This window comes from Sebastes fasciatus, chromosome 12 (genome assembly GCF_043250625.1).
Source record: "Sebastes fasciatus isolate fSebFas1 chromosome 12, fSebFas1.pri, whole genome shotgun sequence".
In the NCBI taxonomy this organism is placed as follows: domain Eukaryota; kingdom Metazoa; phylum Chordata; class Actinopteri; order Perciformes; family Sebastidae; genus Sebastes; species Sebastes fasciatus.
Genome location: NC_133806.1, coordinates 13,318,979 through 13,331,525, shown reverse-complemented (window position 1 = coordinate 13,331,525; position 12,547 = coordinate 13,318,979). Strand labels below are relative to the sequence as shown.

At 41.9% G+C, this 12,547-nt stretch overlaps 1 protein-coding gene across 5 annotated transcripts in view; it reads left to right on the top strand.

Annotated features, from left to right (window-relative positions):
* The window catches only part of grik5 (glutamate receptor, ionotropic, kainate 5), a 107,322-nt gene that overhangs the window by 49,150 nt on the left and 45,625 nt on the right, over window positions 1–12,547 (top strand). For all 5 annotated transcript variants that reach the window (XR_012596133.1, XM_074653213.1, XM_074653212.1 and 2 more), the window contains exons 4-5: window positions 10,883–11,044; window positions 12,061–12,225. Coding sequence is in view for 4 of the 5 variants with exons in the window: in XM_074653213.1 (XP_074509314.1) it covers window positions 10,933–11,044; window positions 12,061–12,225 (277 nt within the window). In the remaining variant the exon portion in view is untranslated. The remainder of the gene's footprint in view (window positions 1–10,882; window positions 11,045–12,060; window positions 12,226–12,547) is intronic.

The window sequence follows — 12,547 nt, the reverse complement described above, 5'->3', positions numbered from 1 at the left end:
GATAAATCTTGATTCTAATACTTTTGTACTTTACTCAAGTAAAAGTTTGAATGCAGAACTTTTACTCATCTCAATGGGCTTCACAGACTCACACCACTGGTTTCAAACAGTGATGTAATATAACAAAGTACATTTACTCAAATACTGTACTTAAATTCAATTTTGAGGTACTTGTATTTTACTTGAGTATTTCCATTATCTGCTTTATACTTCTACTTCACTACATCTCAGAGGAAATATTGTACTTTTTACTGCACTACATTCACCTGACAGCTTTAGTTACTTTACAGATTTATATTGTCTATTAATAATCTGAATCAACTAATAAATTATGATATATTATCATAGATTAAGCTGCCCAGCAGTTAAGTATTTAAAATCTGCCACACCATAATCAGCTGCAATATTAATGTGATGTATACAGTAAGACATCAATAATTATAATCCAATAATATAATATATATCATTCTGACATGGCCCATTCTGCATAATAATAAGTACTTTTAATTTTGATACTTTAAGTATATTTTGATTCTAATACTTTTGTACTTACTCAAGTAAGATTTTGAATGCAGAACTTTTATTTATAACAGAGTATTTTTACTGGTATTACTACTTTTACTTAAGTAAAAGATTTGAGTATTTCTTTCACAACTGGTCTCAACTCGCCAAGAAGACAAGGAAGCTACTACTCACACACATACAGAAACCCTTCACTACATGAGCGAAAAGAATTGAAAGAAGCCTCAGGAGAGGCAATTCAAAAAGACATCCCTCCTCCTCGGATGGCCGCCTGTACAGTCGAAGCAGTTGTTGGGGGAAAAAGACACAAAGAAGAGCAAGAAATTGAAACAGTTAATAATAATTCAAATCACAAGGGGTTTCTAGTCCAACAATGGGATTATAATATTATATAAACTCCTATAACTAAACCCATACCATGATGAAAGTGCAAACATTCACTGTCACCTGATGGCTAACGCTGATTTAAACTGACAGCACTCTTTTCTCACTCAGACATTGTTCTCTTTGCACTGCCATTCGTAATAATATCACTCTTATATTTCCAAAGCTTTTGTTCTGAATGCAAATTTTAGCTCTCCAAACAAGCCAGGGGGCGAGTGAGTTCAAGGAGAGCTTCCTAATTGTGATTAAACTGCTGTGCTTACATAAGCCACACAGCTGCAACAAGTGGGACCATGCGTCGACAGCTAGTGACACTGAACAGCACATCTTTTTTAAACAGCTCCTGGGGAAAAGCGGTGCACTGAGCTTCACCCCCTTCCCAACCAACCCCCAACTGTACTGATCTGAACAGCGGGTGGTACATATGCATGCAGGAAGGCTGAAATGCAAACTCACTGCCGGCTTGTACGAACACATAACACGCGGGCGTTCATCGGGGTACGCAGACGCGGAGACACCGAAAAGACGCACACTTATGAATAAGCAAACACGCGCAATGTTCTTTGAAGCTTCCTCGAGAGTTGGTGTATGAGTGTTCAGCTAGCGGATGCTTGTGTGTGTGGGTGTGTTTGTGTGTTGTGCGTGACATACTCAGATGTGACAGTGTCACAGGAGCACGGTGGTTCCCCAAGCAGGCGGTGTCACTGACTGAGGGCCTCTTTGTCAAGGAGAACACGGGGAAGAATTTATCCATGTCCAATGAACAGGGAGAGGAGAGGGAGAGGGGGGGACTGTAACAGAGAAAGTGCACCATCGAGATTGAAGAGACCGGTGAGAGCTAAGATAGGGAGAGAGAGAGAGAGGAGAGAGAGGTCAGTAAAGAGACAGGGGTATAGAGTGTTCCTGAGACAAAATAGATAGAGGCTGAGTGAGTGGAGATACAGAGTTAGGGGAGGACGGAGAGAGAGAGAGAGAGAGAGAGAGGGCAGAGAGGCTGAAAATGAGAGATCAAAGTGTCTTCTGCCCTGCTGAGGGAGGACAAGGTGAAAACATATAGGAAATGGGTGGGAGTAAAAGCGAGACAGAAAAGCCAGAGACCGGAGTTACTTCGGTCGGACACAATAACACGAACACCTGATGCACCTCACCAAACGATTGTCATGAAATAATGCTCATAAGAAGGGTTGCGACTAATGTTTATTCTACAAATTAGTTGGGTGCACATCACACGTGGGTGCAAGGCTATTAGAAATCAGCATTGATGAAAAGTCTGCACACTTCTTTATCCAAGTAGACAATGTTTCGATCCCAGTTGGGTCTGCGTTCGACTTTTTTTGTTCTTGACCTAAAGACGATCTGACTGGGATTGAAACATTGTCTACTTAAACAGATAAATGTGTCGTTTGGATTCAATGTGCAAGCGTAACTCTTCATCACTATTCTACTATTTCTTGAACTTATAAATGCACTTTCCCAGATCCCAAGGTGACGTCTTCAAACTGCTTGTTTTGTCCGACAGACTGTCCCAAACCCAAAGAAACTCAAATTACAATGATTTGAAACAGTAATGCAACAAATCCTCACATTTAGTAGCTGGAAACAGCACATTTGACGTTTTTGCTTCTTAAATGATTGATACATTTAGTAAACTATGAAATTATTGATAATAGTAGTCGATACCAATACCAGTGAAATTCCACGATTCTCGATAACAATTCGATACCACGGTAAAATAAAAATAAAAAATAAATCCCATGTACTTCAACATACGCATCTTTATTACCGTTTGCACAAGTTAAACAGATCATAATTCCTTCTCTATTATCTAATTTATATTGCTGTGAATCTTCAATCTTCAACTAAAGTTTCTGGCCAAAAACGACATTTTACAAGATAACATTTGAAATCAGTGGCACCTCCCGTGTCGAAACCAGCAGGACGTTAACTAGCTCCCGTCTTGCAGATTTCAACATGGATTTGTTGTTCACAGTGTAGCAGTATCAGGGAAAAAGAGTTTATTGTAGCCCAAACACATTTCCTGGATTCTGTGGTGCATAATGTACGTCCACTGCCAGTTTTCAGTGCCAATCATATGGTAACAATGCAGGAAGTAGCGTTCCCTTTAAAGCTGCAGTCGGTAACTTTGAGCAAATGTGATAAAAAGTTATTTTTATAAAACAGTCATTATATCCTGACAGAGGTTCATGAGACCGATGATCAATGAAAAATCCTGTTCCTCTGTGTCCTCCTAGTGTTCCTAAAGGCATTTGCAAGATTTCACCGCGCCCAAATCAAAACAACCAATCAGAGCCGAGCGGTCTCTCCAGCAGCTGTCAATCACTGCTTGCGAAACTTGTGAACTCCGATCAAACTAGGCATCGCTGATCAAATATGAATCAATATTGTGTTACTGTAATGCCTATTTCTCACCTCAAATGTTTTCAGAAACATATTTTAGTGAGCTGTTTAGCTTACCGCTCACCGGCCAGAGCAAACTGCTACTGGACTTCTGGTCAGGATATAGTGACAGTTTTATAAACTTTTTATTATCAAAGTTACCGACTGCAGCTTTATTCTAGCAAAGAAGCTTTTTTTGTAGCACTTGTGACCTCTGTGTGGGAGACTGCAGGAGAAGAGTTTGGGGTTTTGCAGACTCATCCAGTATCATCCAAGTTGTGTCTGGCAGTATTGTTGGTCTGACAGGTGTTGAGTCAACCAATTATTGAGGCTACAGTTTGTGATGTTGCTGTATTAGATTGCACTACATTGTCAGATGGTCACTTTATTTTCCTCCTTACTAGACAGAGTAAGAGGAACTCTTCTCAGACACCAATTCAACAGTATAAGCTTCACAAGGTTGTGTTTATTGCACCACTTGTATTGAATTGCATTATTTACTATAGCTGTTCAAGTTGTTGTGGTTTCTTATTCCATCTGGCCGAGCTAATATTATACCTTTTACCCAACATTCTGCAGGCAAGTAAACACTTTAAAAAATCTTATTTAAGATATACGTACCAGCTTCCTGGTAGGCAACATGACATGAATAAATCATATTCGCTCAAAATGTTTAACCTTGCTTTAAAGTCTGGCATGCCTCAAATCCAAATTCTCAAAGGGCCCTATAACACTGAGGACAGCAACAGGAAGGAAAAGTGAGGGTAGAAATCCTTAAAAAAGATGTGGAAACAAAAGGGATAAGAGGAACGGGGAGACGGTGGTATAGAGAGGAGGACAAAGGTAAGATAGATGGTGAGATTAGAGAGGTACATGTAAGGGGAGAGGAGAGGGAGAAAGTGCGAATGGGTGCAAAGTGAAAATGCTGAGTCAACCGAGAACATGTGCTGCTGCTTTGATATTAGATGCAGACACAAAGTACTAAACACTTAATCCTACAAAAAGCCAAAAGGGTTGAATGAAGGACCCTTGGTATTTTTCTTCTTATACACACTCACACAAACCGACCTCCCAGCTCATCCATATTGTGTGGCGGGTCAACAAATGCTCTGAAATGGCCTGACCGACCGCGCTCATTCAGGGACAGCAGCCCAGCTGTCTTCAGCAGGCACGCCTGTCTCTCGTCAACAATGACTTTTAATTGTGAGAAGAACGAGCAAAATAACACGTCTGTCTCATAATGGCCGGCGGTACAGTCGTCTTAAATCCACAGCCACGGAAGCCGTTCCACTTGCAAATTCAATTACGGGAATGATTCATCCTTCCATTATGATAACTGTCAGATTTTCTTGTGTCATACAATAAGGCAGAAGGGGGAAAACAAATGATTTGCCAGCCCCCCCACCGACACCCTTCTCCTCACCCTCCCTCCCCCTCCACCTCAAGCTGCTTTTCTCCATCTGACTTCTTTTTGTCTTTCTCCACATCCCTGTCTTCCTCCACTCCTCCTCCCTCGCTATCGCTCATCCTGCTTCCTCTGCCTTAGTCTCCGTTCATCCTCTCCTCATCTGCCCGGGGGTGTGAGGCGAGATAGCGTTCCCTCGTTTTCCGATTTTCTCCATATCTCCCTCCCTACCTCCGTCCCTCCATCCCTCCCTCCCTCCGTTCATCCCTCTCTGGTCCTCCCTTTGCTTCCTCCTCCCTCTCCCACCACACACTCCCCCCTTCTTCCTCACGCTCTCTCTAGATAATTAAGATCTCTGATTTTACGGTTTTCTCTTTTCATATTAGGCACTGCAGACACTATAAGCAAGCCGCCAAGTCTCCTGCACGCACACACACACACAAACACACACACACACACACACACACACACACACACACACACACACACACACACACACACACACACACACACACACACACACAAAGCAGCAAACACACAAATATGCATATGCCTTAATACACACACTAAGATGAATACATGCACCAAACAGCTAAATCTCGAACTAGGATGAATGTCCCCTCTCTCACTCTCAATTCTCTATTTTATACTCTCTCCTGCACACACACACTCGCACACAGCGAGTCAGGATATTTATGTATTTTTGCTTTTGTGTATTTCTCAGTAGTGCCAGCGTGCCGGGTGACTTACAGCAGGGTGCAGAATGAAAGCGAGCGAGGGGGGCTAGAAGCAGTGTTTTTCTGTACGGCTCACACTAGTCTGGCTCCGCTCGGCCCTCTCGCTGTTCCAGCTCCCTGCAGACTGACGCGCGGCTGCTGCGGGGACTCAGCCGTGTACTAGTACAGCAACAGAGCACGTAGAGCAGCCAGACACACAGTCCTCGCAGATTAAACACGGCAATAGTATCTCACCGTTTGCTCTCTCTCTTTCTCTCTTGACTGTATTTCATCTGACCTTCAACACCACACTTGCTTTCTATCACTCTCCTGCAGCGGTGGAAGAATGTTAAAAATATAGTCCTGCTTTTAAAATTTGAAAAGTGCAAAAGTATTAGAATTACTTCATAATTATTTTCAATCAGGTAGTCTCATTTAGATTTTTTTTTTCAGGAGAGACCTGAGAGCAGGTAACCACTTAACTTGCATAAAAGAACAGCACATCTAAAGTTAAACAGCTTATAATCAAACGACAAATTGAATCAATAAAAGCAATTACAAGAGTCATAAAAAATCATTGGATCGTAAATCTTGCATGAAAATTTAGCCTGAGGGCAGTTTGCAGTTTATTCCATTCAAATGGTGCATATAGGTTACTAAGCACTATACATATGAGATATCTAATAGGTGTCAGAAGTCCCCATTAAGAGCTCACATGAGCTCACCTGAGGCAGGGAGGACAGCACAAGACACGCCCCCCTCAGGTGCAATCATATCATCCAACCGAGAGGCTATGGATACGTTACGAATTTCATACTTTTTCTATTTACTTTTAGTTCATACTAGGGATCTGACAGTTAATAAACTTGTGACAACACCGGTGTTACCGATTACACCGGACATTTTACAAGAAAAGATGACGGTCAATACGTGTAGCGTGCTTACTTTGATCTTTAATGTCGGGTGGCGGTGTGTCTGGCCCCTTCGGTAGAGCTTTCGCTTTCCACCCAGTGTTGCTGCGCCGCGCACACCGGCTGTGACTGCTCCGTCCTCCTCACAACGATTGCCTCATTGACGTTATGATTCCCTTATAGCATTGTGTTTAAATCTGAAATATTGCAAAATAGGCGCTTTTGCTTTTCGCCTCGACACCAAATCCTCCGCCATCGTCTTGTCTGTCAACTCTCGTCCCGTGTGTGAAATCTGACTCCTGCTGCTCTGTGCTGAGACTCCGTAGGGAGCAGACACATTCACTTTCACGTTTGTAGCGTCCGTCATCCGCATATGTATTTATAACACAGTGCTGATACACGCAAATGAACTAAATGAGTTTTATTTCTGTAAAAAAAGGAAAACCTAAAAACATTCTTCATAACATTTTCCTTGAACTTTGACCTTCTTGCTCATATATCATATATTGTGGGTCAGAATAGCCAGAAAAGCATGCTGACTTCCATACTGCAACATTTTACCAGATGTGATAGGACATCCTGGTATTTTTGGCGTACTGCATTTGACATATTATGTATTGGAACATATACATCTTTTTTTCTGGCATACTAAATAGTATATGTGCCTTGCTTTTTTTTTTTTTACTTCAGGCATGTTGTGTGTGTCCTGTAAGTGAATTTCCTTATTGACTTTTATTATTGCATACTATTTCTGACGAGAAATTTGATTTAATCTTAATAATTTAGTTCTCTCTTTGCAGAGCTCCAACCACACACTCAAACAGATGTATAAAGAAATCTACAAAGAAATTAAAATTAAAATAACCTTGGACTCCCTCAGCCTACCCACCAGCTATTAGATTTACAATCCAACACCACATTTAAATAGTTATTGGATCATGTAATGTCGTTACGAGACTTGAATGAAGTTGTGGAGAGAGAAGATATGTGAAATAGTTTGGAAGCTTTGACAGTAGTGCTTTAGAAATAAATACCATGAGATGATTATTTCTTCTTGTCAGTAAGGAAGTCCATCCTCATTTATTACACAGAGAGCAGTGAGGAGTACGAAATTTGTCATTAGCGATAAAGCGGAACACACTGTGATAAACAGGGTTTAGCCGCTGTAATAAGTAATGATGGGGCATCGTGACCGTACAGAATGTCCCCAATATAGTATATATTTTATTATTGATCACTGATGAATTACTGTAATGTATAAGCAGCATTTGAATGTGGCGGCTTGATGAGATGCATCCTACTTACTGTTAGGAGCCTAATCTATAACAATTAGGGCTGTCAATCAATTAAAATGTTTAATTGCGATTTATCACATGATTGTCCATAGTTAATCGTGATTAATCGCACATTTTTTTATCTGTTTAAAATGTACCTTAAAGGGAGATTTGTCAAGTATTTAATACTCTTATCAACATGGGAGTGGGCAAATATGCTTGCTTTATGCAAATGTATGTAAATATTTATTACTGGAAATCAATTAACACAAAACAATGACAAATATTGTCCAGAAACCCTCACAGGTACTGCATTTAGCATAAAAAATATGCTCAAATCATAACATGGCAAACTCAAGCCCAACAGGCAACAACAGCTGTCAGTGTGTCAGTGTGCTGACTTGACTATGACTTGCCCCACAACTGCATGTGATTATCATAAAGTGGGCATGTCTGTAAAGGGGAGACTCGTGGGTAACCATAGAACCCACTTTCATTCACATATCTTGAGGTCAGAGGTCAAGGGACCCCTTTGAAAATGGCCATGCAAGTTTTTCCTCGCCAAAATTTAGCGCAAGTTTGGAGCGTTATATAACCTCCTTTGAAACAAGCTAGTATGACATGGTTGGTACCAACGGAGTTTCATATGATGCCAGTATCTTCACACCAGCTTTAAAACCGATTCAGCTAGTTGCATTAATACGTTAAAGAAATTAGTGACGTTAAAACAAATTTACGTTAATGCATTATTATCGCGTTAACTGTGACAGCCCTAACAACAATCATCATATTTTAGAAGTTGATCATATATTTTGTAGGTTAATCTAGCTGTCAAGTAAATGGTGGTGGTGGTGGTGGAGTAAAAACTAATATTTCCCTCTGAAGTGTAGTGAGTATACCTGAGTACAGCACTTCAGTAAATGCACTTTGTTACTTTGCACTGCTGCTCTTGTGTCTTTCTATCTCTATCCTGCTCTGCTTCTCTCTTTCTGCAGAAACACTTTCCAATCTCTTCTCTCTGTATTCAATTTTGTTCTTTTATTCCCCCATCGTCCCCGTCCCCATTCCCTGTGCTTCTCATTCTCCTTACTTCTATCACAGCTTTCCATCTCCTCCTCCTCCTCTCCTCCTGGGAGTATAGATGCTGTAATCTTCTCTGTTTAATGCTGTCAATAGCTCTCAATAACAATGAAATAGCACCGGTTCCATCCCATTCATTGATGAAGGCATATCCTCAGTTAGGATCTTATTCGTCATCACGTTGCTCGGTAATAGCCAATCAGATGGCTCCTGTGAAATGCAGCGCTTCCCGTGATAGGCTCCCTGTTGTTTTGATCGACTGCACCTGAAGGCCTGCCACTTCAGCTGGGCTGGGATCAATACGCCATCACACACACACCCCCCCACACATGCCCTCTAATAAACAGGTACGGACACACACACACACACACACACACACACACACATACTTTGGTGAAGAGAAAATTGAGAAAGAGGCGACTGATGTGGGGAGCAAACAGAATACAGTAACAGCCAGCACAATGGAGTACCGTGCAGTGCATACCACAGCTGTGTGACAGCAGTGTGCCGTAGTGATCTTGATCTCTGGTCACAATAATCAGCTGTTGCATAACTGTCTATGTTACATGATACACATGCACACAAAAATGACAACAGCATAGAACTGTTAACCCTTTGTTTCAGTCATTATTTACAGTATTTTCACCTTTATTGTGTTAAAACAAGAACGATTTATTGTAAAGAACGAAAAACAATTACTCCCACCATGTACCAGTTATTCTATGTTGTGTCTCACATACAGATGGCCCCGCATAAGCCCTGCCTCTGCTCACTTTGAGCTGCGGTAACCATAATGAGAGCAACACAGCCATCTGCACAGTATGGCGCATGCTATTAGTATTACAAACATGTTCGCGCACACGCTTGCCCACCCTTTGACACAGCAAACCCGAGAAAGTGAAAGTATAGTTAGGCTGGAAGAAAGGGGAGGTCGGTAATTGCATAGAGGGCAAAGGAAGGAAGGAGAAAAGGGGAAGTGTGTTTGGTTTATGGGACGTGAAGAGAGATTTAAAGCACAGGGTTGCAGGATTTTTTTTTTTATGTGCTTTAAACATCAAAGCTAAATAAGTGATGGAGAGGTGAGCGGGGCGGAATAATGAAGATCTCAAAGTGAAAAGGCTGTAAAGGAAGAATGGAGGAGAGACGTTCAACACAGTGACCGACAATCTGCATCATCTGCCTCTTTGATGTACATACACACACACACAGCGCCAACTCATCTCATCCCCTCATGTACTTGTCAGGGTCAAAGGTCAGCCTTTCTACCACTCCAGCATCCCCGTGTTTACAGCTGCAAGGGTCAATTGAAGGTCATGGACTGACTCTTTCAGCTGTCTGTCAGACCTGTCTAAAGCTCAGACCAGTGAACCAGACGTTTGCAACATTCCCAGGTCAACAGCCCCCCACCACCACCACCACCACCTCAACCTCCCTGTCTGTCACACAACACTCCTCCTCTCCTCCTGTCTTCATCCCTCCCTTCATCTCCATCCTTTCACACCGCCTTGTCAACATGTCTGTCAGAGCAGGGCCTTGTCACTCCTCGAGAGGGCTGCTTAGCACCAGTGGAGCTCAGCTGAGCTCTCTTTTCGGTGTTTGTGTGTCTGTTTGGAGGTGGGGGGTGGGGGGTTAGGTTATGGAAAACATGTAAGTGGATTCAGGCGTGTGTGGGTGTGTAGTACATGGTCTTGTGTGTATTGTAAGGCAGTTGTCTTTGTACTTGTGAGTCTTTTTGTGCATGTTCGGGAAGTGTTTCTAGTGTGTATCTGTTTGTATGCCTTTAGTTCATATGTACGTTTACATGCAGTGTAGATGTGTATGAGTGAAAGTGCCAGCTGTTGTGATGTCGTCTTTGAACCCCCTGGAGATCCCTTAAAGGCTGAATCCTGTCACTTCTAAGCAGCAGACTTTCCACGGGAGACATGAATGAAGATGTGTGTGTGTACTGTATTTTAATATTAGACAGGCAGTGTGCATGGGACCTGGCTGTGATATGACAGTGAACATCTTCATAGCTCAGCATGAAAGTCTATTGTATGTGATGTCAAATTACAGGTGCTCCCACTACATGGAAATGTGACAGAGCAAACTGAAGATAAGCCGCAGGATGACAGTTTAAAGAGAGACATCTTGTACCAGGCGAATTGTTGAGTGTGTGTCCAATAACGTGCGGCGTGTCCTCCGATCCTGCAGGTGGTGGTACAGGCAGCCAGCAGACCATTCTCCATGAGGAGCAGTAGAAGATGCCGGCTCTGCCAGCACTGCTGCTGTCAATACACGTCCTCTCCTTCCTGCTAGTCACCATGGCGCCACGCTCCCTCAGTCAGGCCCCTTTGCTCTCCTCCGTCCGCATGGGTAGGTGGCCAAAAAATCCCTCCATCCCTACTACACCTGGATCAAAACGTTTCTCAACATACTTTTCTCATGATTTGGTTTTGGCCTGCTTTGGTGCCTCAAAGTGGGTTTTGCCATGACACTGAGTCAATTACAAAAACAAAGAATAGGAAAACAAAACAACTACAATGAAATATACTAACAGAGAAGAGGCAATGCCATTATAAAAAATAGTAAAAGCTTTTAAAACCTTTTGATTAGAAAACTTAATTAAATAATTAGGGCTGTCAAAGTTAACGTGATAACGCGTTAACGCAAATTTGTTTTAACGCCACTAATTTCTTGAATGCATTAACACAACTTGCGATTGTAGGTTGTAGCGGGCTCATGTCATACTAGCTTGTCTAGAAGGAGGTTAAATAACGCTTCAAAGTTATGCTAAATTTTGGTGAGGGAAAACTTGCATGGCCATTTTCAAAGGGGTCTCTTGACCTCTGACCTCAAGATATGTGAATGAAAATGGGTTCTATGGGTACCTACGAGTCTCCCCTTTACAGACATGCCCACTTTATGATAATCACATGCAGTTTGGGACAAGTCATAGTCAAGTCAGCACACTGAGAGCTGTTGTTGCCTGTTGGGCTGCAGTTTGCCATGTTATGATTGAACATATCTTTTATGCTAAATGCAGTACCTGTGAGGGTTTCTGGACAGTTTTTGGAATTGTTTTGTGTTATAATAATAATAATAATAATACATATGTACATATATATTTTTTTTAAATATCAGTGGATTTCTTGGATTCAGCTGTAAGACTAAGTCCAATAAAATGTATTTAAATAAGAAATCTTCCGTAAGCACTAAAGATTTTTGTTTGACCAAAACAGCTCATGTACACAGAGGCTAGACAAAATAATGTAAACATATCATAGACTAAAAGGGCTTGAGTTTTGCAGCATCTTAATCACAACTATAAACATTAAGACTAAATTAAATGAGGCCTTCACCAATCTCTCCTTCCCTCTCTGCCTCTCTAGCGGCAATCCTGGATGACCAGTCTGTGTGTGGGCGCGGGGAGCGGCTGGCGCTGGCCCTGGCCAGGGAGAACATCAACAGCGTGATGGAGGGTCCGTCCCGAGCCCGAGTGGAGGTGGACATATACGAGCTGCAAAAAGACTCCCAGTACGACACTACTGACACCAGTGAGTAGAGCCGATGCATGCCAAAGGAAACCAGTGGAGCTGATTCACCCAACCCATCAGAGTGATAAATCCTTTATAGCCCAGTAGGGCATAGTGTCTAATTAGCACAGACAGAGAGTGACCACTAAAAATACCAGTAGATCTCATTATTAATATGGACTATTAATATTAATAGTGGCCGGTATGGAGTAGAAAAGGACAGTAGTCTACTGAATACTGCAGGTTTTATTCCACTTAAAAAGGGTGCTGATATTTTACAAAAAAAGATAATTACATTTCCTAAAAAGCTGCCTTTTGTGAGCAAAAACCCCAAATGATGACT